Here is a 25,929-nt window from a genome sequence, read left to right on the forward strand (position 1 = left end):
TCGTCGGTAAACCTTGACAAAAGGAATGAAGTGCTTTTACCCGACTGAAATCCGAACTGATTTTGATTGATTACATTATGTTTTCTGTAGAAACTATTTATCTGTTCTGATACATATTTTTCAACAATTTTATCTATGGAAGATAGGAGTGTTATAGGGCGATAATTTGAGTAATCATTCTTTTTACCTTTTTTATGAATTGGTCTTATACAACCTATTTTTAGAGCATCCGGGTAGTGACCACTTTCAACACTACGATTAATTAAGTCTGAAATTGAGCCAGAAATGTTGTCGTCTATAACTTTAATATCGGAAATATTAATATTGTCCAAGCCTGGAGCTTTTCTTGGGTTTAGTTGTTTAATTATTTTATTGACACATTTTGCTGATGCTCGTTTGAACAATATACTTGAGTCCAAAGTTTTACGGGTAGCTATAGAATCAGATAACTTTAAATTACATTTTGGAATAATGTCTTTAACTGCTCTGTCAAATGTTCTTGCAAAGTTCTCGGTCATGTCTTTGGTATTAATACCCTGTGCATCGAAGGCTCTATGTATAGCCATATCTAATGATAGTGTTATTCTTCCTAACATTTCGTTAGCGATTTTGTATATTTTTCTTGTGTTTCTAAAATTATTATTAATATATTGTACGTAATAATTATTTCTTTTGTATTCTAAAAGTTTATGAATTTTATTTCGAATTTTGTTATAAACTAATTTAATTTTTGGATCTAGACTATTTTTCCACTTAGAAAATATATAATCTCTCTTATCACAAAGCCTGATAATATTGTTATCTATCCAGGGCGAACTAAATCTTTTTAAGCCTATTCTTGTCTTTTTAAAAGTACTTTTATTACTTGCTGTCTTTTTTGCATGATAAAAAGAAGCATAAATAAAGTTTAAGATTTCGTTGGGACTTTTCATATTTTTTGTTTTAGACCATTCTACTTTTTTAAGTTCCTCATAAAATGTTATTCCACACATTAATCCATGTTCACACAGTGCTCCTAAGTATGAATGCTTATATGCCGAAGTATCTTGTAAATTAATATTCATGTCACCAATGAGAAGAAAGTTCTGCTTTGAATTAAATTTACTTATGTGGTTATTAAGTTCCGAGATAAATACTTTTATGTTTGTACAAGGCGGTCTATAAATTGCACTCACAACTACATCATAATATGAATTTATTTTTAAGGTACCAGTAAGATTTTCAAAAGTTTTTGTGTTTTGTTCTATTCGTGTAAATTTTATATGGTTCCGTACATAAATAATAATCCCACCACCTTTTTGGTTCTTCCGCAGATGTGAGTATAATTTATAGCCGGCTAAGTTGTATAGGTTAATAACATTGTCAGATATACCAACTTCTGTTAAGGGGATCCCAGACAAATTCGGCCGTTTTCATGTGCTATAAAGTGTACGTTAAAGTTACGTTAAAAATATCAAATAAATATATGCTGTAAGATAATTGTATAAAACTCTCTAAATAAAGAGAAATAATTGTTTACCTGGACCTCCTTTCGCGTACAAAAATCGTATAGGCTTTCTAATTTTACTACTTACAATAGTGAATATTTTTTTTATAAATTAAGAATCCTGTATTTAATATTTCTACAGAAGGGTTTTTTGTTAAGTGCAGTATTTTATTAGAAAATCGTAAAAATATAATTTCTGGTTATTTTCCGGGCGACAGGCGGCCCGCGGCAGACGGCCAGAGGCCTTTGTACGGGGAATTTGTGTCGCTCGTCATCGCACGCTGCTCTTGCTTACGCGCAAATCTATTTACTTTTTTTAATCCAAGATAGGCATGAAAATGTAACAGGCAGACAGACTTACTTTTGAATTTTGCAATTGTATTTACTTCAAATAAAAAAATAATTTAAATTATTAATTTTGAGCTGTGTAAATGTAAAGCTGCTTAGTTTTTGGTCTAAGATCCGAACCTAAAGTCGATCTTCTCCGAGCCGATAATAAAATAAAATATAAATTTAGTATATCTATACAAATAAAATTGGAGCGGCTGTTTTTAATATTAAAATAACCGCTTTTTACTAAATTCATATGGATTTATACACGATACATACACAAAAATAGCATTTTGACAATTTTTGTCTGTCTGTATGTCTGTTTGTTCCGCCTAATCTCTGAAACGGCTAGACCGATTCTGACGGGACTTTCACTGGCAGATAGCTGATAGAGTAAGGAGTAACTTAGGCTACTTTTATTTTAGAAATTTATTTATTTTATAACTGCGAACTGAACAACAAATAACAACTAGTAATTAATATAATGTTATAGCCTAAATGATCGACACGACAAGAAGAAAATTAAATAATAATTGCAGATGATCACAACTTGTACGCAAGCTCTTGGTATAGGAAACGGATCAATCGCATGTCCTAAGTAGTACAAGCTAGAGCCGGTAGATGGCCGAGTTTAATAACCTTTACGTAATACTGATCAGGTGAAGTGCGGGTGGGTGGGGTGTGGCAAAGTCTAAATGCTCAAGGTCATTGAGAAGGGGGAGCCTCTTAAGACAATAAGGTCTAATGGATAAGTACAACTTTCAATAGTTTGTTGCAATTTCGTAAAGTTCTTTACAAGCGATCGGATATTAAAATGTAAACATGCTAATTTTAATTTAGTATTTGATGCAATAAGTTTAAAGAAATTATTTGTGGAATGACAATCAAATATTTCTTTTATACTCGTATTTATATCCATAATTTTCAAAATTTATATATGTAATAAATAGCTCAGATGACTTACAAAGGTGTTGACACTTCTGGTTGTTTCTCAAACTGACCAGAACATAACTTTTCAACTCGTTTAATATCATCAAATGTACGGATATAGTAAATTTTACTATCATTAGACATTCTCGCATAAACTCGTCCGTTCCTGCACCATACGTACTTACAAGTTTTGTTTAGTAACTGCGTTTTAGTTTTATACAATAATGATTTTTGGAACTTTGTTAACGCCTCCGTAATGTAAATAGGATTTTCATGTTTTTCTATCGGAGTGTTTGAAATTAGTTGACCCACGGTGAGGCGATGTTTCTTCCCGGCTTCTAACCATTGGTGCTGGAGTATCTTTGACTTTAGCTCAACGAGAATCGATCCTGGCTTTTCCTTGGTTCCTGGTAGTCGTAGCGCTGACTGGATATTCTTATCTTCAATATTAAGTTGTATAGCCATATTATGAACAACTTTTCCTACATCATTGGTTGGTATTTCTGGTAAGCCAGCTATTTCCAGCGATGAAGTGAGAAATTTTTGTTCGAATTCGTTCAAGCTGTTTTCCAACGAATTAACCCGTAACTCGAGTTTCTTGTTTTTATTTAAAAGATCATAATTTTTGTTCTCTAGTTCTTTTATTTTATTGTCTTGTTTTTTAATATTCTGATCCATTTGTGAAATTGTATCACTCAAAAACTCAAGTGAACTTTCAAGGCCTTTGATTTCATTGCGAAGTGTCTGTTTTACCTCTCGGCTTATATCCTGAATCAATTTTTTAGTATTAAGGACTGTAGCGGTTTCCGGAATTTCAGCAGCTTCGTAGTAGTCCTCTTCATCGACTTCTTCTGGAATCACAAAGGAAGACCTGTGCGAGATGTTCTTTAAACAGTCCTCACAGCTCCATTCTATTCCTACGGAATTTTTTAAAGTACTTACGCCCGGTTTCCGAAAGGCTGATCAACACAGAAATTAACAAATCATCTGTCAAATCTCTTGTTAAGCATGAAATGAGTTGCTAAAAGCATGGTTAACTACTTAATTTAATCATACTGTCAGTTGACATAACTGTCAAATTTGACTCTGGAATCGTATGTTAACCGCCATTTTGGGTTTCTGAAACGCGAATTAAGCTATAATCATTGATCAAACGTCTGTCAAATACTCGGTCCACTAATCGGTGTATATCGGCGAATTAACTTAAGGAAAACAATTATTTTCTACGTGAAACTACATTTTGGTTCTTTGAAGGTATGTAAAACATATTTATAACCAAGTTTTATATATGTAATGTATGTTTTATCTTATAATAGTCTACATTTTGGTCTTGATAAACTAAAATTTTTTGTTCTTTGTTGTAGCTTACACAGATGTCTATTATTATTACGAAGAAGATACTGGTCAAAGTTCAATAATAAATAAAAACACTTCAGTTCGGTCATCTCTATTATTGACACATTTTAATTGTTAAGTTTTAAATTTGATTACTAACAATATATAAATAATAGGGAATTTAAAAGAAAAGGTCATAAAAATATATATCTAAATATACATTTATAGGAACTATTAAAAAAATACTTATAATTACTTAATAACTAAAATTTGAAACAAGCTATTATAATTACTTTATCATATTTTCATCTTACTATTTTCTACTAACGTTTTTTTTTTAAATCAGTCTACAATATTCTGATATATTTTTTTCTAAAGATTCTCTTCGTCTTATTTTCATGATATTGTTTTTTTTTTAAATAATAATAAATAAATAAATATCTTATAACATACATTTTTTATAAATATACAAAGAAATAATAGATATATAAATATATAAATACAAATATTACACCCAGACTCAGACGGGAATCGAACCCGCAACCCGCGGAACAGAAAGCAGGGCCACTACAAACTGTGCCAACGGGCTAGTCAGTTATTGTTTTTAGGAACTATTTCCTTTTATTGTATCTTCCTTAGATGTTTATATGATGCTTTATTAGATGTTTGAGTATTATCATATGTATTAAATAACATCACAACTAACAATTTCTGTAGGTTTTGATACATCACAAATATATAAAATAATATTTAATTATGTTACATGACCACATGTTACAAACCGAATGTCAAATCAAACTAATCGAGGACTAGCTAATTTTGCTGTAAATGACGTTTCAGCAACTCCAATTGATTTGACATCCGTTTTAAATCTAACAGCCGATTAGTAGACCTATACTTTGACAAACGTTTCAGAAACCGGGCGTTAGCTGTTTATTTGATAACTTTGAGCATGTTGCATCTGCGTGTACTATTTTGTCACATCTACTGCACTCAAGTCCGGGAACTTTTTTTGTAATATTTTTTTTACATTTAACACACTTTTTGATTGTCATGGTTGAGAATAATTAAATTATAATAGCCATTATATTTATTTTAATTTTATATTTTAGGTAAGTTTCTGAAAACGTATACCGTTGCCTAGCAACCACACAGATGAAATATTGAAGAATATTGTAATAAAAATAGGTAAAAAAACTTTTTAAGTTAAACGGTTTTATGTTAAACATACATTGCAATGTTTAAGATAAATGTACTAAAAACCAAAAAATAATAAAATAGATACAGTCGTGGGAATTATAAACATATGCATAGACTAGACTAAAATAAAACCGTGGGGCACGTCAATTGTCTACAATCGTTGATTAAAATGTTTGTTTTGTAATGTTACACTATAATTAGGCAGTTGTTCAACCGACAACGATGGACGTGTGATAAGTAGGGCTAGAATGTGGAAACAAGCTAGCAAGCTCGATTATAAGCGAGTTTTAGGGTTTCATAGTGGTGAGCGAGTAGTACTTTTATCATATGTTTTGTCGATTAAAGACAAACTACGAGCAGTGAAACGATTCCTCGCCAGCCAGCAGTGTGAATGTCCAACGATAAACTAGTTGAAACATCTCTTTTATTTACATGGAGTGTATAACTATTGGAATTTCCATGAGCAAGAAAATAGTAAGTAATTTCCTCACCGTCTGCGGGCCAACTGCCTATTGTAACGACGAATTAAACGATTCCTCTATCGCACATTAAGTCGATAATTTGTAGACAATTGACGTGCCCCACGGTTTTATTTTAGTCTAGTCTATGCATATGTTTATAATTCCCACGACTGTATCTATTTTATTATTTTTTGGTTTTTAGTACATTTATCTTAAACATTGCAATGTATGTTTAACATAAAACCGTTTAACTTAAAAAGTTTTTTTACCTATTTTTATTTTCTAGTTTTTAGTTTTTATTTCGCATTCTGTTTAATTCATTTAGTGCTTCATTATTGCAAGGCCCATCTTAAATATTGAGGTTGTATAGTGCACTGTATTCTTCTTGTCAAGCCCTTTTATTTGATACCCATATTGGTGGGATTGATAAAAAATTGTTATCAGACATTTGGTAGCGGCGGCCAGCTTAGATTTCAATTTTGCATAGTAAATTGTATTCTACTTGTTGAGACCTTTCATTTGATACCCATGTTGATGGGATTGATAAAACCTAAGTTATCCGCCATTTTGTAGAGGCCGCCATCTTGGATTTTAATTTTATATAGTACATTGATTATACTGGTTGAGCACTTTCATTTGATACCCATATTGATGGGATCGATAAAACCTACGTTATCCGCCATTTTGTAGCGGCCGCCATCTTGGATTTCAATTTTTTATAGTATATTGTATTCTGCTTGTTGAGCCCTTTCATTTGATACCCATATTGATGGGATTGATAAAACCTACGTTATCCGCCATTTTGTAGCGGCCGCCATCTTGGATTTCAATTTTTTATAGTATATTGTATTCTGCTTGTTGAGCCCTTTCATTTGATACCCATATTGATGGGATTAATAAAACATAAATTATCCGCCATTTTGTAGCGGCGGCCATCTTGAATTTATAATGATAATTAATAAACATAATTGTATTGTCACCAAAATCCAAAGTGTATACAAAATTTCAGATTAATCGGTTGACAGGAAGAGGGTGAAATTTGAATTACTAAATTTGACCCAAGAATAAAAAATAAAACAAACGGGGTGAGCTAAATAAAACCGTTTAAAAATTGGGATAGCGTATGTATTTATGGACTTAAAGAGATGTTTGCCTGTTAGTTTAGTTTTACAAAGAGCATTAACTCGTTTTTTAAATTCTATTGTTACAATGTTTTTGATTTCTGTGTGATCTAATCCTTTAAGTTGTTTATATCCTAAGTATTTATACAAATCGGTGGGTTCCATGGCTGTAATTATATCGGTATCATTAATTACATAATGGCCTGGCCGTATCTTGCCTCGTTTAATGTGAAGTGTTCTACATTTATCCAAACCAAATTCCATATTAATGTCTTTGCTAAATTGTGCTGTAGTATCTATTAATTTTTGCATTTCCATTTCTGTTTTTCCATATAACTTAATATCATCCATATATATGAGATGAAAGACTATTGTATCTTGTTTATCGTATTTGAGGCAATATCCGGCCCGACAACCACGCAGCAAATATGACAGGGGGTTTAAGGCGAGGCAAAACCACAGAGGACTCAAGGAATCGCCTTGATAGATCCCCTTTCTAATGATTGTTTCTCTAGTTGTGATGTTAGTTCGATTCGCGGTCAGGTAAAGTGTGGTTTTCCATCTGGACATAATATCACGTAAAAAGTTTATTATTTTCGGGTTTATTTTGTATATTTGTAATATTTTAATCAGCCAAGAATGTGGGATACTGTCGAAAGCTTTTTTTATAATCTATATATGTGCAATGTAGGTTTCTATTTTTTGAAGTCGCATGTTTGTGAATAGTAGAATGAATTATTAGCTGGTCCTTACATCCTATGTGGCCTCGCCTGCATTCTTTTTGTTCTTCCGCTATTATATTATATTGTTCAACATGTTTATTGATTTTTGTTGTTATTGCTGATGTTAAAATTTTGTATATAGTTGGCAGGCATGTAATAGGTCGGTATTGTGAAGGTTGTGGAGAAATCTGTGATTTAGGGAGCATATAGGTTTTTCTAGTAGCAATGAAATCTGGGATTTTTGTTTACCAATAATGATATCTGTAAATTTTCTTTGCGATGATCTTATGTATAGAAAATAATTTTCTTGAACCAAAAGTTATGAATTTTATCTATTCCTAGTGATTTCCAGTTATGCAATCTAGCTGTAATGTTATTTATTTCTGTCTCAGTTATGTCTGTGAATTCCATTTCTTCAATTGAATTCCATTTATTTTCTTCTTCGGTTATCCAATCGGCTTTATCATTGTGATGTACTTGTTGTTCCCAGATGCCTGACCAAAACGTTTCCAGTTGTTTTTGTGGTTATAGAAACTTTATTCTCATAAAGAATTACAACAAATTCAATTACATGAGAAATTCAACTATATAAATAATTTGTAGTTTATAACATAGTATTACTGCGAGTCCAACACAAAAGAAAAAAAAATAAAACTAAAGTGGGTAGAAATTCAACAATCAGTTTACACAGCGATCGAATGCGTGGAATATACATAGATCACACACAGACCAGAAGTGGCATGGCATTTCAGGGCACTTAAGTTATTTGTTATTTTATATATTATTATAAATATTTTATATTTATAATATTTTTATTTTATTCAGCAATTGTTTATTATATAATGTTTTAAACGTTTTTTATATGTTTGTAATGATTGTGAGTTCTTTACATCATTCGGAATTTTATTATATAATTTCACGCCTTGAAACAAGATATTTTTTGCACCGTAGTTCGTTCTTGGTGCTCGACATATAAGGTTATTCGCGCTCCTCAAGAGAATTTTTTGTACTTGCATTTTTTAGTGAAATTTATTTGTGTATGTATATTTTTCGTTAAGATTTTTCTTGTTAATAAACAAGTATTGTACGTGTATATTTGTGTAACATTCAATAATTTAGTTTTCTCGTATAATTTTTTCGTAGGCGTTAAGTAATTATAATTAAATAGTACCTTTAATAATTTATTTTGAGCTCTTTGTATTACATTTAAATTGGATTTTGCTGCTGCGCCCCAGATTTCAACCAAATAATCAATGTGGGGTTTAACAAGTGCGTTATAAATGAGGTAGCGAACTTTTTGTGGAAGACATCTTGTTACACTACGTATGAGTCCAGTTAGGGATATAAGTTTTTTTCTAACTTTTTCGATATGTGGTGTCCATGTCAAGTAACTGTCCAGTGTGAGTCCTAAGTATCGTTCCTGGTCAGTTCTATTAATTTCTGCGTTATTTATTTTAAGGGGTTGATAGTTGGGAATTTTTTTATTTTTAGCTTTAAATATAATATATTTCGTTTTTAAAGTATTCAAAGTAAGAAGATTGTATTGAAACCATTTATTAAGTAAATTTAAGTCATTTTGTGCATCTGTTATAATTGTATGTATTGAGCTGCCAAAGTAAAATAGACATGTATCATCAGCGTACAAAGTTACGTTGCCTTTTAAACCCACGTCATTTATGATGTTTATGTATATTAGGAATAACATGGGGCCCAATATTGATCCCTGAGGGACGCCAAATGTAACTGGTTTCGGTTCACTCACATAATTTCCAATTTTAACCACCTGCCTACGGTTTGATAGGTAAGATCTGAGTAAACTATATGCATTACCAGTTATTCCTAAATTTGTAATTTTTTCTAAAAGTAGTTCATGGCTTACGGTGTCAAATGCCTTTCTTAAGTCTATAAATATACCTAAAGCTATTTTCCCTTGGTCTATATTTACTTTAAGTTTTGTAATTAAGTCTATTGTAGCCGAGAGTGTATTTGATTTTTTTCGAAAACCATACTGATTATGTGATATCATATTGTTAGAATTTAAGTATATTTCCAAACGATTATATATAATTCTTTCAAAAATTTTAGAGATAACAGGAAGTACTGATATAGGGCGATAATTTCCAGGATCATTTTTGCTACCTGACTTAAAAATAGGAGTAACTCTGGACATTTTTAGATTTTCAGGAAAGATGCCACGTTCCAGACAGTTATTTATACAATTGGTAAGATTGGAAAGGATTAATGTTTTAATGCTTTTGATAACTTTAGTGTTTATCCCGTCTATGCCGGCTGCCGTATTACAGTTAAGGCTATCTACTATCTTATTGATTTCATCAGTTGACGTTGGCGATAGCTGAGACAGCTTTGCTGATGCTACTTTGGTACCTATGAACACTAGTGGCTTATGATATGTAGTAGGTATTTCGCTAGCCAGTGTTTCGCCAATGGTACAGAAGAACTTGTTAAAATGTTCACATATTTCTGCTGGATCACTGATGAATCCTTTTTCGGTTTTTAGCTGAGTTGGAACAGTAGCTTCCTTCGACTTCTTGCAGCTTAAAATATTTATTAGGGACCACATTTTAGCGGGCTTATTTTGACATTTTTTATTTTTTGTGTGGGCATAATAGGACTGTTTACTGTATTTGTGTCTATTTTTGGTTTGTGTAAGTTTCTGTAGAAAGTTTTTTCATTTGTGCTAAACATTGTGTTATCGTTTTTCCTTTGCTGTGCCTTTTTGTATCTTTTAAGTCTATGAACTTTTAGTGCTAACTTTTGTTTTAAAGTGTCTATGAACTCTTCCGGTTTTGTATTCCTATTTTCGTGTTTAGTGTGTGTGTTTCTTGTTTCAAATATTCTTTTGACATGCTTAATGATTTTACGGGATCTATTGTTATTTATGTACTGTGTGACTCGCCCACAGTCTGCTCTGAGTTTTTCTGTCCTTTTCTAATCTTATTTGCCATGGTGGTTTATTACAGTCTTTGGGCCTTGTGCTTCTAATATTTTCTGTGACCTTATAGTTAAGTTCTTCGGAGATTACTAAGGCTACGCAATACACTATTGTATGTATGTCGGTTAGTTTCGTGTCGTCGGAAATAAATCGGAACAGAATATCATGATTAAACATATTGACTAGCTGAAATAGGTGAGAACTGTATCTAAGTTTAGGTAATTTTGGTCGGACTAGTGGGTCCATTCCTGAATATTGTGTTAGTGCTGTTCTGGATTTGTCGCAGATTTCTTCTATTTGAGTGATCGTTCCTAGGTTATGGTCCAATACCGTATCAATGTCGTTATCCATCATTATAGTAACAAATTCAGTCTGTGTTGACTTATGTGATGTCTGAGTGTTATTAGAAAATGTGCATGTTGACTGAGTATTATATGTGATAAAATAAGGGATGAATGTGTTTGATGGCGAAGTGTGCCTTGTGTTGGGTTTTGGGTGAGTAGAAGAACATTGAATATCACCGTTTGTTGATACACTGCTATTAATATGGATTTGACTTTCATTTTCTGTTTCTAGTTGTGACTTTATTTCTTCTTTAATTATATTTAAAGTTTCCTGATTTAAAAGGTTGTTTTTTACTATTGCTCTTCTTTGATCTGCGATTCTCTGTTCTGTGACGTTTAATTCCGGATATTTTCGTAAAAAAAGTTCGTGCAATTGTTTTCTGTAGGTGGTTAGGTCGGTCTCTAATCTAGTGATGTAGTAGTAGGTGCGCATGATAAATAGGTTTACTTCTTTACTCCACTTCATGCGCGCTCTCGGTTTACCGGCTTTGGTGGACATGGGTAAAAAGGCACTTGCCTCCCGCGCAACATCCAAGGTCGGTGTGGGTGAATCTTTGTTTGAAAGGGGTGAAGAGGGAATCGATGGTGTATTATGAGATGGTACTTGGACTAAAGGGTTCTGTTGAAGTTGTCCTGTCAGTCAGTCTGTCAGCATCGGCTGTAGCATTTTCGGATGACTCGGTGGGAGCCCGCCTGTTCAGCTCCTCACCGCTAGCGGTTCGCATGCTGAAACACCCAGCGCTAGCTCCAGATGTGCCCCGGCGATTGCCCCCGGGAAGCGGCCCTTTACGTTTCTTCATTGATCGCGTCTCCATATTGAATGGGTTGTCGGGACCGTTAATTGGAAAGGTGTGTCTTGGTGTTGGTGTCTTTGTAAGGTATTTGTGCCTGCTACTTTAACGAGGTAGGGTATGGTCAAGATGTTAATGACAATTTGTTCAAGCCTTCCTTAAGCCCCCCTACCACGGCAAGGTGGTCCCTGAATGTCACTCCGACCGCCCAATACATAATAGATACATATATGATAATAAATACTTATATAAATAATATAGTAAATTTACTTATACTTACATATATAAATATAAGCGGGTGGAAGAATACGCCCCGGCAAGGAGATCAAACGGCCGGGGGTTAGGGCTGTAGGCTGAGAAACCGGCGGATAATCCTAGCCGAGTCAAGTAACACCGCCTTCTGCATCTTGGCTGCGAGCGAACCGTCCCGGATCCCCAGTTGCCTCAGATGGTGAGCGAGGCTAACCAGGATCAAACCGTTGACAGATATTACGATAGGGATTATTTCAGCGGACCCCACACCCCACATGTCGACAATCTCGTGCGCCAGATCCAGATATTTACGTTTTTTCTCAGTCTCGGCTTTCACGAGGTTCTCGTCATGCGGGACGTTGATGTCCACTAAAAATACCCTCGACCGTGCCCTGTCCATCACCACGATATCAGGAACCAAATTGTATACAATTGTATTATTATTTATTGTTCTTGAACACACTCTCCGAAATATACTCTTTACGTTCTTTGTAATTGCTCACTTCTTAACATACTTCTGGTGCGATATAAGTGTCATTCCGGTTGAATTTTGAACTATAATTTATATATTCATACTATATCCTTTATCTACACCGACGCGATTGTGGAAGGTTTATTAACCTGTTATTTACAACATACAGCTGGACACATTTTCATCTTTTTTCCCATATGCGATGATTCTTCTTATACCTTTGCGTACTTATACCTTGCATACGTTCCACTAAAGGCCCGCAACGCCATCGACCAGGATCATATCAGTCGCCAACGTAAAAGTCGCCGCAAGCGTTGTAGATGAATTTTATGAGTGATATTAATATTTGAGCGCTGTCGGGGGTCAGCTGTGTACTCGCAATATAGCAGTAGAGTAAAAACTAGCAGCTGTGGGCAATGCGAGTAAATATTTCGAATGGATTGAAGTAAAACTTATTTCGACATTCCCGTTAATTTATCGTTATGTTTTCGCAGAATCGAACGAAAGATGTATGTTCACAATTTGACATTGACAGTTATTTTTTAAATTCCCACCACGTTTTAATGCAAGCCAACTCTGACCCATTTTTAATTCGGGGGCAGTGAGCGTGATGTGGTCGCAGACAGTGACGTCATCTATGACGTCAAGCGATCGTTCGCGACGACCACGAGCCTTATGTAGCACGATAGAAACTTATTATATTCATTTTAGCAACATTGATACAGTTACAATCCAACTTAATTGCTACCTATGTTAAAAAATATATATATATGTTTATTCTCTGATACTCAATTTTAACTTTTATAACGTTAAAAACTAGTAGTTTACTAAAACTTATAAATGGAAAAATTATCATCATTCATCATATCATTACAGCCTATACAGTCCACTGCTGGACATAGGCCTCCACAAGTTTACGCAAAACATAACGTGAACTCATGTGTTTTGCCCATAATTACCACATGGAATGAAAAATGCATGGAAAAATTATAAAAAAACCGATAAAGTATGAGAATGGATAACCGATAAAGTATGTATGATTCACTTAACACTAAAAATTAATTGATATTATAAATTTTATCTACTGGTAATCCTACATTGAACTGGAACTAAAATAAATTAGCTTTGTTTAGATGTTTTGTAATTTGTTATTTGATCAAAGTTTTAGAAGGCCATACAACTAAAAATATATATTTGGATGACCTAAACAACAGTAAGTAACTACTTATTCACTTGAAATATAAAATAACGATAGTAGCAAAATATAACTTTGACAAGTCATGTTTAGTCTTCTGTAACATAACAATCAAAATGTTTTACTATAAACTTCATAAATATTGGTTGAATTACTATTAGTTACTTAAATTTAACAAATATACTCAAATAAATATATTTATATATAAAGAAATTAATTGCCTCACTTCGAAACTCAACCTCCGTAAATGATAATTAATTTAACTAATGATTAAAAATCATTTCGACTATTTGTTTCCACTAATAGTAAGTGGTACTGAAATTAAATTGAAATTGTTCATTCTAATCTTTACAATTCTATTATTACAAATCTGTTGTTTACAGCAATAATATTATAAATAATGGCTACTGATGACATATCACTGAGAGTGGGGATGGGGAGATTGGAAATAGAGCCATGCAAAGCCTTAAAGAATATTAAGGAAGAAAATCCATTTTTAAATCCTTCACAGAGAAAAGTTTCATCGAAAACCTTAACTCAAGCAACCAAATGTACCTGCCTATGTCAAAGAAAACGAAATCTTTCAAAATGTAAAAGGAAGCATAAACTATTGAAAGACCCAGTTCTAAAGCATCATTTGCATCATTGCGTGCATCATTCCTACAATATACAAAATAGAATAAAAAACGAATGTCAATATTTATTCAATAGAGATAATATGCATGTTAAATGTACCAAAAAATGCAATGCCGATAATGTAAACTTACACACATTAGTTGATAATTGCAATCAACTAAGTATTTCATCAGATAAAAGTCAAACAGTTCTAAAAGTTAATAATGTAAATGATTGTGCCAAATGGTGGAAATGTGAAGCTAACAGTGAAAGACAATTGAGAGACTCAAATACAGATAGAAGTTCACATGGATCCTGCTCACAAGAAGCTCTAAATCCGCCTTGTGATGTCACAATTGATGAACTAGCTAGCTATTTTGAAACTCTAGTTTACATACCAAAAAAAATGTCTTCAATGGCTGAAATGATGTATATTTAATGTAAAATATTATTAAGTAAATAATTCAGCGGTCCATATATTGCTCTAATTAAAATATTTATTAATTTGGATTATAATGAATGTTATAATTTAACATTATTAGAATATTTTTCAATGTTTGATCAAAAAATAAGTGTATTATTGTTATAAGTTATAATTATTAATCATCCCAACGTGAGAACGTATCCCATTCATGTGCACTGAGTAATGTGTCTAATATGAAACTTAAAATTATAATGTTTCACTTACAAGTTTGTCGATTATGTTTGAATAAAAATCTGGTGAATAAATTACACCATGTAATAGCAGAATATTTTAAGCTAAAATGTATTTATTATAAATGTATTTACATATACATTGGATTTGATACATATCGTACAGTGTTATTATGCTCACAGCTGTGCTGTACGCTAACACTGCTGTGGTGTAAATACAGCGCTTTCAAGCATATTCTATGAGTAGTCTATTCAGTCTACGATAAAAGGAGAGGGTTGAGATTGAGAAGTTTGTGAACCAATCTTCCTAGTGAATTATGTCAAAAGTTTACAAGAATGCAATATTTATGCAAGGCAATTATACAGAGACTTTGAATTTCACCCAGTGTCAAACTGATGTTCGGAAGATCCAAAGTACAAAAGTAAAGTACTGCTTTAATTTTTATGATGTAAAGATTTAGCAACTGGTCTTGCTTAACTGTGTTTAATATATTGCAATCAAGCCATTTTGTTGGTCACTTCTTTTAAAGGCAAACTTGTAAATCAGAACAAATCTTTTTGATATTTATGGGCACCTTTACTTTTTGTGGGAATTTCATGTCATAAAAATATTTTGTATGTTGATATACCATACACTATGTAACTCTTGTACTGAACTGTTGATCAATTATCATGTTGTGCACAGATATGAAAGTAAAAAAGTTTTAGTTTGAGCATTAAAATATATATGTACAGATTCTATTTCATTTAAATTCCCACTTCATTATTAAATATCTAATATATAAAAGTCTCATGTCATGGTGTTAAACATTGAACTCCTCCGAAACGGCTCGACCGATTTTAATAAAATTTTGTGGGCATATCGGGTAGGTCTGAGAATCGGCCGAAATCTATTTTTCATACCCCTAAGTTATAAGGGGGAGGGGGGATTAAGCGGGTTAATAACATATATGGCAAAGAAACATTTGCGGGGTCAGCTAGTATGAAAAAATAAAATATTAGATATATGTTATAAAATATAGCAGTGGTTAGCAGTTTACGGCCTGGCATTGGCAGTTGGGCATTGGCATCTTTCTCAATGTAGGGAGAAGGATTGGAGCTTAATTCACTACGCTGCTCCACTGGATATATTCCCTACTATGAGTAAGGATCGCTATCAGATATTTAAAATAACCAGGTAAGTTGGTGGGTGTTTAGTTATTACTGATTACAGATTAATAAAACTTCTAATCGGTAGTCAGTAGGTACTTATTTATTATCTGTTCTATAATTCTGTGACAAATGACATGTTTCAAAAGTCTTCAAATTTGTTGACAAAGGAAGATGACGGTAAACCTTTAATATTTATTCTACTCTATCAACTTTATGGGTAAGGCGCAAATGCTATAACGACTTTCGTCGTCATTTAAAACAATAAATTAAAATATTATATGATCACAAGCACAACCCTTACCAATATTATTCGTCTACATATCTTTACTACAAAATATTAAAAATGCAAAAAATTAACGTTAATTGGTACGGAATATTTGTTGACGCATATTACTATTCTAGTAATTATTTGATTTTTACTATCACAGTTATTGTTTTGTCAATATTTTGTGTGTGGATATACGAAAAGCCTAAATTTTATAAGGTAAAAGTTTTCTTTAAAAATTGACAGATGTAGTTTATTGAAATAAATGCTGCATAAAATCGGTTTAAAATTGTATGTTAAATTCCAGTTGATATGTAAAATTAGCAAACATTCGAATATTTTGAGTCCGATACAAAGCTCTGATCAAATGGAAAACGAACAACCTGCTTGGGATCATGGTGAAATGTCAACCACTATAATGGATAAGAGAATTGAAGTAAAGAATTAATGTTATTTTCTAGCTAGCTAGGAAATGTTTTATTAGTGATATAAATCAGTTGTATTTTTAACATTTATATTGTAATCAAAATGAATAAAACCTAAAATACTTTAAAAAAATATTATTTTATTTTGTTTTGTTACATTTGAAAAGTTTTAAACAGCTATAAAGAGGCTGGTAGTTAATTTTTATAAAGTGTGCTTTCACATAGTTTATAATGTAAAGAGTACATAACAAAAAAAAAACTGAATAGGTACCTTTTATGTCGACATCATATAATATGGCATCTTGAATTAAGGTGATGTTATCAATTAATTTATTACTTTTCTTAATATAGGAAATAATAAGTCTAGCCTCAGATTTCTTTATTGCCCACGTGATCTAACTTTCATTTTAAACTAAGCAATGAGAAAACAAGATAAGCCTCTTATAAACTAATTTGTCATTTTTTCAGTGCCAACAAAACTTATTTAACTAAATTCTATAGAAGCATCAAGTGAAGATCAACAATTATTTTTACTTGTCCTTCTTATTTTTATTTGCCACCTAATTTACCAACTCAGCCACGAATTTTACACCTCATTACCATTTTGCATTGTAGTTTCAACACAAGGTCCTCAAAAAAATATAATTCAAACTCCCATATTATACAGTATCATTTATTATAACTTTGCACGTAAAATAGTACATTATTACAGCTAGTAAGCTATACCTGTGCGAATAATTCGCATTAACTGAGTACAATAATTATCACTACAAAATTACAAAAAAGTATTTGGGGATTTTTCTCTAAAAGGGGAGCCAAACGTCTTAACCTTAGCATTTTAATATATATTTTTCTTTAATCGTGAAAACAGCCAATGCAAAAATTGGTGTGAGTACTCGAGACAGCAGCGACCGGCATCAGTCGGAGAGCGCCATTCAATACTTCGACGAGTTAGTCACATGTTTGTTTATTGTCGTTCGTACGTTCGAATTGCAATTGTTACATCTGTAATCAAATAGTTTCCACCATACTCCTCCATACCACTTGCAATACAAGGTAATGCACCATTAATTAATAAAATTTTTTAATAAAAAAGAAATTGACAGAATAAAATAATAAGAAAGTCAGAAGTTATTTAATTAGTTCTATAATTTTATTTAGTTATTTAATTACTTTAATTAACAGGATCCATGTGAACTTCTAACTGTATTTGAGTCTCTCAATTGTCTTTCACTGTTAGCTTCACAGTTCCACCATTGGACAGAATCATTTACATTATTAACTTTTAGAACTGTTTGGCTTTTATCTGATGAAATACTTAGTTGATTGCAATTATCAACTAATGTGTGTAAGTTTACATCATCAGCATTGCATTTTTTGGTAAATTTAACATTCATTACATCTTTATGGAATAAATATGGGCATTCGTTTTTTATTCTATTTTGTATATTGTAGGAATGATGAAGAGAAATATGTATACGATGCTTCAGAACTGGGTCTTTCAATAGTTTATGCTTCCTTTTACATTTTGAAACCTTTCGTTTTCTTTGACTTAGGCAGGTACATTTGGTTGTTTGAGTTAAGGTTTTCGATACAACTTTTCTCTGTGAGGGATTTAAAAATGGATTTTCTTCCTTGATATTATTTAAAGCTTTGCATGGCTCTATTTCCAATCTCCCCATCCCCACACCTCGTGATATGTCATCAGTAGCCATTATTTGTAATATTAATGCTGTAAACAACAGATTTGTAATAATAGAATTGTAAGATTAGAGTGAACAATTTCAATTTAATTTCAGTACCACTTACTATTACTAGAAACAAATAGTCGAAATGACTTTTAATCATTAGATAAATTAATTATTATTTACAGAGGTTGATTTTTGAAGTGAGGCAATTAATTTCTTTATATGAATAATTTTTTTTTTTTTTTGAGTATATTTGTTAAATTGAAGTAACTAATAGTAATTCACACCAATATTTATTAAGTTTATAGTAAAACATTTTGATTGTTATGTTACAGAAGACTAAACATGACTTGTCAAAGTTATATTTTACTACTATCGTTATTTTATATTTGAAGTAAATACGCAGTTACTTACTGTTGTCTAGGTCATCCAAATATATATTTTTAGTTGTATGGACTTCTAAAACTTTGATCAAATAACAAATTACAAAACATCTAAACTAGTCTTATGGGTAGCACGTGTACGATCTCCGTATTTTATTATTATACTCTTTGTGTACGATTGTGCCTGTAAGTATTACTATGCTCTGTGATTGTGCTGATGTGCTCTGTGATTTGTGATTACTCCTGCCAATGTACTCTGTGCTCCTACCGGACACGATGTACCAAAGAGTAATATAAACATACACGATGTACCAAAGAGTAATATAAACATACACGATGTACTAAAAGGTTACGTTACTTTAGTAAGGTACGAAAAAAAAAAAAAAAATAAAAACTGTGCTGCCAACCCCAAGAATCTAAAAAACAAAAAACAGCAAATCACCAATACAAAAACAGGAGAAAGCAGTAGGTAAACTAGAAAAGGCAGATTTCATACTTTCCTCGTATAATTAAAATAATTACCTACTTTTATTTGTTGTCAGGACTCACATACATTGTTAAAGTCACATTATTTTCCACTTTAATCCTCAATTGCCTCATCTTTAATATTTTCAGACTCACTTTTATTCTTAAAATCATACGTATTGTTGTTAAATTTCTTTATGTGCCTTTTTGTGCCAATCAGTTATTTTGGATTTAACCGTTTGCTACTCATTTAAAGATTTAATGTGTATGACCTTACGGTCGATATTTTGATGCGTAATTAAGTTTTCATAATATTTATAGCAGAAAATAATCTTTACACGTTGGCGCTGCAAGTAAGCACAAAAGTTTTCTCTTCAGCAATTCACACAATTCACACAAATGTTTAACATTTATGAATGCTTGAAATGTTTTAAAATATCCGAAAAATACGTTTTGGAGAATTTTGTACGTGGTTAATTTTGTTTAAAGTTTTTATATGATTTCCCCGTGTATAAAACATGAATGTTAATCACATAAGATTGGTCGAGGAATTCCCTCGAATCATAACAAGAGTAAATACTGCCATCTGGTATCATTGTTTATTATTATTTAGTGGTCATCAAAACATATTACATAGTTAAATAGATAATAAGGCTTAACACTAATTGAAAAACATTAGAAATTAGGAAAGATACAGAAAACAGAGGCATCAATGTAAAAACAGCAAATCTACTGTTAAAACAGTAGGGTTGATAACACTGCTATCAACTGTTTAATCTATGTTACTGAACTTAAAGTTGAACTACGTTCACCGCGGTCTGTCGAGACACGAGTTTGTATTGTACGTCTACCCTACTCTAGTATAAGTGACATTGGCGGAATCAATCGTGCTTCTCTGGCACAACTGAAAGCCATTAAACCAATCAATCAATCAATTGTACGTCTATGGGTCCGACCGTCCGTCGTCCGAGTATCACACTGTCCGATTATCCGACTGTCCGAGATGATGTTATTCGTACGACGTTCGTTAGCTCTAAAATGAAACAGAGGTATACACCATAACGGTACGAACTACGAACGAACGATTAATGTTGATTAACGTGTTAAGACCGTACAAGTTACATCACGTTGTGCATTCTATTCATATTGCGTTTTAATGTCCTCTTTCCAATAAAACTGTTATGAAAATAACGTAAACTAATTCCTTCTACGTAAAAGTTTTTTTTTTTTTGTTATAGTTTTTGTTTAGCGTAGGTAAAAATTGAGAATTTTAGTGATTTAAAAATTCTTTTAAATATACTTTTACTTAAAAGGATTTTGTTTACGCTATATTTATGAAAATCAAATAATAAGGTTTGTTATTTCACAATCGTATCTTTGGTGCCAGAAGACAAAAAAAAACATCAAAATGATGAAAAAAAAAAAGTATTTCGACCAATACACTGTTTTGTAGCCAGATACTATTTATTATCATTTGGTCAAAAAATCTGGGTAATACTAAGTACTAATAGTAGTAATAAGGTGTACTAGTACAATAGAGTGCGCACCTGACAACGTCCAATCAAGACCAAGTGCTCCCGCACATAAACAATTGTAAGTTGGCCGACTAAATCGCAGAGTATACTAATAGGTATAGTGACATATGGTAGCCCGCACATCTTCTCCAACTAAATTGTCCAAGTAATTATTTGGATACCGATCGCATCAGAATCGAAATTCACGATCGACGTACAATTAAAAAGTTGTCCAACCGTTCGTTAGAACAGCAAGGTTAGGTACCTTATACAAGCTCGCCGACTATCCAAACTTAGTTGGTCAATCGCACGGCAAGATGGAAGACGACTACACGCGTGCGCGTGATTTCCCTATGCCCGGATCTTCGTCGACGGGTACGACGTCTGCGTCCCGATCAGTTGTTGCTAACGAAAAAGTAGAAGAACTTATAGATGAACCTTAATTTAAAACAAATAGCATTTTTTAGAAATAAAAAAGGACATGGGTTTCAAAAGCCCGTGGATATATATTAATTATACTAAAAAAAATCCTTTCTTCAACGGCTATAGCGAGTCGGACGGGTGTGTCCTGTTTGATTATTGCTGGCCCAATTAGATATACGAGCTTATCAAAAGACGAAATACTCATTCTGTAGTATGAAAAAAATTTAGCTGAATTAATTCTGATTTAATTCTGAGTTTAGAATGCAATGTATGATGCTTCCCATATTCTAATCTATTACTTAATATATGGGGCACCCAAAATTTTCTCTTTTGTTTTCGTCTTCTTTTTATTATTAGAGCAATTAGAGCGTTTTTTCCGCATTTTCACGCACACGCACCGCGCTAGCAACACTGTCACTGATTAAATCTTATAGTCTGCGGCTCACCAACTAACAAAATAAAGTTGATCAACTAAATTGTAAACGTACGCAATTTAGTTGTTCGGTAGTCGGCCAACTTAATTGTATGTGTGCGGGAGCACTAATCTAAACCACTGTTGCCAACTGTTAGCTTTACACAGTTGCTAGACATTCTTAAAACTTCGTCTTCTTCTTTTATAAATGACATACGATCGCCATTATACCTTACAATATATAATACAATTTCTGCCAATAATTTTTATTTTATAATTCTTACAAGTGAGTTAAAAATGTCTTATATAGGCATTGAACAAAAAAATTAATTAAAAATTAATCAATTAAAGAGGAAAATGTCGATAGCTGGGGTTCAGAATCTTTCGATTTTGAATATTTTTCAGCGGTACCCATTTTATGCAGTACAGCTTTAGGTAAAACACAGTTATAGCAGCACTTTTCCTGAGGGAATCTCTAGTGAAGAGGATTGAGTTTAGAGTTATCAAACTCATTCGATTTATTTGCTTATTTTTAACCAAATTCATTTGAGAGAATAACCTCTCTACCTCTGCATTAGAATTTGGTAGTGAAAGGCAAGTTAAAGCAAGAGTACTTATATCGTGGTATATGTTGTCACCAGAAGAATTTCAAAATTTTTGTACTTCAACCCAAAATTTAACTATTTCTTGAGAATGCCACTTATTTATATGTAGAATGTGCCACTGTTGCAATATTTTATCTATTATTTCCGGTGTAAACCCCAAGATTTCGGCAACCTCGATGATAGTATTTGACTTAATTGGTTTAATTGCTTTTCTGGACTTAGCAAAGCTATAGATTCTAGCTGCTTGTAGTTGTCTGGAAGTCTTTGTTGTAATTCATTGAGTAATTTTAGTGAAAAGGCGAAGCGTCGTTGTCGTATTGCGTTTAAAACTTCTGAATCTAAATTTTGTTGAGATGTTGCAGTTTCAAACATGTAGGCAAGATAAGGCCTGGGGTTGATGTCGCTGTCAGTTATTGGATCTAATAAGTTCCTGCTTACAGGTCTTGGTATTCAAATTCTCTTGCTCACTGATTCTATCAGTTGTTTTGAGTGTATTGAGAAGTTTTAATGGATCAGAGTCCTCGCTTTCAAATGATTTAATCGCTATTTGAACATCATTTAAAACGCTTTTAAGAAACACAAAATATAAATAATTTATTTTGTCTTCGAGCATGTTGTAAATAAGCTCAGCCGAGTAACAATTGTCTTTGATTTTTACCAAATTAAAATGTAATTTTAATTCTTCCCACTGTGCCACAATTTTTGTAATCGCTGGCTCTATAAAAATCTAACGTGTATCGCACACCTTGGTGATTTTTAACGAAATTTCGCCCCAGTTAATAAGTTCATATATTTTTGTGTATTCATCTCGCCGCTTAGGAGACGCAGAAAACAATTTATAAATTTCTCTAACCAAAAACTCAATATTTCTTGGCAGAATATTTTCGGATGCATGGGTCACTGCTAACTGCACCGAGTGGCAAACACATCGTACCAGTATCAATTTTTTTTATACCATATTTTCTTTTTAAGATTGCATGAACCCCGTTATTAATGCCTGTCATAACAGATGCATTATCAGTTCCAATTCCAATCATTTGTTTAATATTTAATTTATAACTCTCTAAGCATGATACTAGGGCATTAACGATTCTCCTAGCATCTGCACTCTCAATAGAAACTAGTTCCAGGAATGAACTTACTATCTTCTCCTGTGCGACACTAAATACCTAATTACAAGACCAAGGTGTTTACTGTCACTGACGTCTGTGGACTCGTCCATTATAATACTAAGCTTTTGGTTACCAATATCATTCAAGAGCTCCTTGCGAACGTGCGGCATCAACACATTTTTCATTATTTCCGTACATTTAGTTCGATGCAATTTTAGCTCCTGTGAATCTTTGGAGTCTTTAAAACACATTTTGCATAGTTCACCTAAATGGTCTACACTTAATATAGAACAGTGTTCAGCAATAAATAAGGCCAACGCGCTTTCAGATTTATCGCTAGGTCTGTATGAATGGTCTTTTGATACAATTATGAAAGGAATTTCTTTATGGCCTGTAAAGACAAAAATTATATCGACGCTTGAAAGGCAACCTTTACTAAGCGACATTCAGTAAACTTTGCAGGAGAGCTAATTAAAGTACAAATATAAATAAAAAAAATCATAAAGTCATGAAAAATTGAGATCAATCGATTTCCCCGAAGATTTTCGTTCTTGTAGTGATTTTACTTGCGAGTCTACCGATCACACTTTACTTATCGATAAATTATATGGCGAAATTATAGATATTTTGACGGTAGCCGCAACGGAATCCAACACTGTAAGATTGCGTGGCGAGAGGCGGCCGGTGGTTGGGTGGAACAGATATGTGCGCGATGCTCACGGGGAGGCCAGATCTAAATTTTTAATGTGGGTTTGGTGGGGTAAACCAGATAGTGGAGAAGTATATGAGGAAATGCGGCGTAGTCGCAATGTATTTAAGTCACGCTTACGCTGGTGTCAAAACCACAGCGAGCAAATTAAAATGGACATTGCGGCTACGCAGCATTCGAACAATGACTTTAAGAACTTTTGGAAATCTACCAATAAATTAAATGGTAGACCTGGCTTACCAGTGAGCGTTGAGGGTATTAATGACCATAGTATTATAGCGGACATGTTCAAAGACCATTTTGCGGTGACGTCACCGTTGGGACCATCACAGCTTGGAAGAGATGATTGTACGGGTGATCAGGAGATTGAAATCCGATTTACAGCAATGGATGTCAATAATGCTATAGCCTCTATGTCCCGTGGCAGGTCTCCTGGCCATGACGGTCTGAGTATTGAACATTTAAGATATGCGGGTCCTCATCTGCCCGGAGTGCTTGCCATGTTTTATAACTTGTGCATGGCACACTCGTACTTGCCTTCAGCGCTGATGAGAACTGTGGTGGTGCCAATTGTGAAGAACAGAACGGGGGATGTGTCTGATAAATCCAATTACAGGCCTATCTCACTAGCCACGGTTGTTGCGAAGGTTCTTGACAGTTTGCTTAGCGTCCACCTTGATAAATATATAAGCTTACATGATAATCAGTTTGGTTTCAGGCCAGGTTTATCAACTGAGTCGGCCATACTATGTCTGAAGCAGACTGTTAAGTACTATTCGGTTAGACGTACATCTGTATATGCCTGTTTTCTCGACCTTAGTAAGGCTTTTGACCTGGTAAGTTACGATATCCTATGGCAGAAATTGAAAAATACTGGACTGCCTGAAGAAGCAACCAGAATCTTCAAATATTGGTACCGTAACCAGGTCAATGTTGTGCGATGGTCCGAATCTTATTCGCAGCCATATAGGTTGGAGTGCGGAGTTAGACAGGGAGGCCTAACCTCCCCTAAGCTCTTCAACTTATATGTCAATGCCCTCATAGAGGAGCTCAGTGGCATACATGTCGGTTGTCACATTGACGGAGTATGTCTTAGCAACATCAGTTACGCTGACGACATGGTGTTGCTGAGTGCTTCTGTTTGTTGCTTAGCGAAACTGTTGAGCATATGTGAAAACTATGCTCACAGTCACGGCCTTATTTATAATGTGAAAAAAAGCGAATGTATGGTCTTTCAGGCCAAAGGAAAAGCATTACCATCAATTGTACCACCCATTAAATTATATGGTACGCCGTTAAAGAGGGTGTCGCAATTTAAATATCTTGGTCATGTGGTAACCTTTGACTTGAAAGACGATGCTGATATCGAGAGAGAGCGCAGAGCATTGTCGGTTAGGGCGAACATGATAGCTCGCAGGTTTGTTCGTTGTTCCACCCCGGTTAAAGTAACGCTCTTTAGAGCTTACTGTACTTCATTTTACACAAGCAGCCTGTGGATCGATTTTACGCAGAAACAGTACAATGCTCTGCGCGTTCAGTACAATAATGCTTTCAGGATGCTGATGGGACTGCCTCGATGCTGCAGTGCGTCGGGTGTGTTCGCTGATGCGCATGTTGATTGTTTTCACTCGACCATGCGCAAGCGGTGCACATCCCTGGTGCGCAGGGTTAGGGATAGTCCCGGTGGCATCCTGAGGGCATTTGCTGACAGACTGGATTGTCAGTACCTGAACCACTGCCGTATGGTTCACGTGCTGACAAATCAGGGCTGTATTAGATATAAGATATAGATTAAGGTAGTTTTAAGTTTACTAACATTAGACTAGTGTTTTTCTTATATATGTTACTAACAAATATGATCTTTAAGGTCGAAATAAATGATTTTTATTTTTATTTATTTTTTTATTTAAAAATG

General features: G+C 33.4%; 1 protein-coding gene and 2 long non-coding RNA genes across 4 annotated transcripts; 2 read left to right on the top strand and 1 right to left on the bottom strand.

The window, feature by feature from the left end:
• The first annotated feature begins 13,478 nt into the window (after positions 1-13,478).
• Positions 13,479-14,675, top strand: LOC123660012. Its single transcript, XM_045595155.1, has 2 exons — positions 13,479-13,610; positions 13,976-14,675. Exon 2 carries the CDS (start codon positions 13,993-13,995, stop codon positions 14,644-14,646), a length of 654 nt encoding a protein of 217 aa, XP_045451111.1. The 5' UTR covers positions 13,479-13,610; positions 13,976-13,992; the 3' UTR covers positions 14,647-14,675.
• A 1,460-nt stretch (positions 14,676-16,135) lies between these two features.
• Positions 16,136-16,836, top strand: LOC123659566. Its single transcript, XR_006744032.1, has 2 exons — positions 16,136-16,497; positions 16,586-16,836. It is a non-coding gene; the product is annotated as an uncharacterized LOC123659566 (long non-coding RNA).
• A 526-nt stretch (positions 16,837-17,362) lies between these two features.
• On the bottom strand, positions 17,363-19,108 carry LOC123659568. 2 transcript variants are annotated; one of them, XR_006744033.1, is made up of 2 exons: positions 18,806-19,108; positions 17,363-18,435 (listed from the first exon to the last, which is right to left on the bottom strand). It is a non-coding gene; the product is annotated as an uncharacterized LOC123659568 (long non-coding RNA). The 2 variants fall into 2 exon arrangements; XR_006744034.1 differs by lacking the exon at positions 18,806-19,108 and adding an exon at positions 18,513-18,799.
• Between the last annotated feature and the right edge of the window lie 6,821 nt (positions 19,109-25,929).

The sequence above is a fragment of the Melitaea cinxia genome, chromosome 14 (genome assembly GCF_905220565.1).
Source record: "Melitaea cinxia chromosome 14, ilMelCinx1.1, whole genome shotgun sequence".
NCBI lineage: Eukaryota > Metazoa > Arthropoda > Insecta > Lepidoptera > Nymphalidae > Melitaea > Melitaea cinxia.

Excerpts from the sequence above, each read along its gene's own strand:
- LOC123660012 (XM_045595155.1), top strand. The coding sequence starts at position 13,993 with ATGGCTACTGATGACATATCACTGAGAGTGGGGATGGGGAGATTGGAA.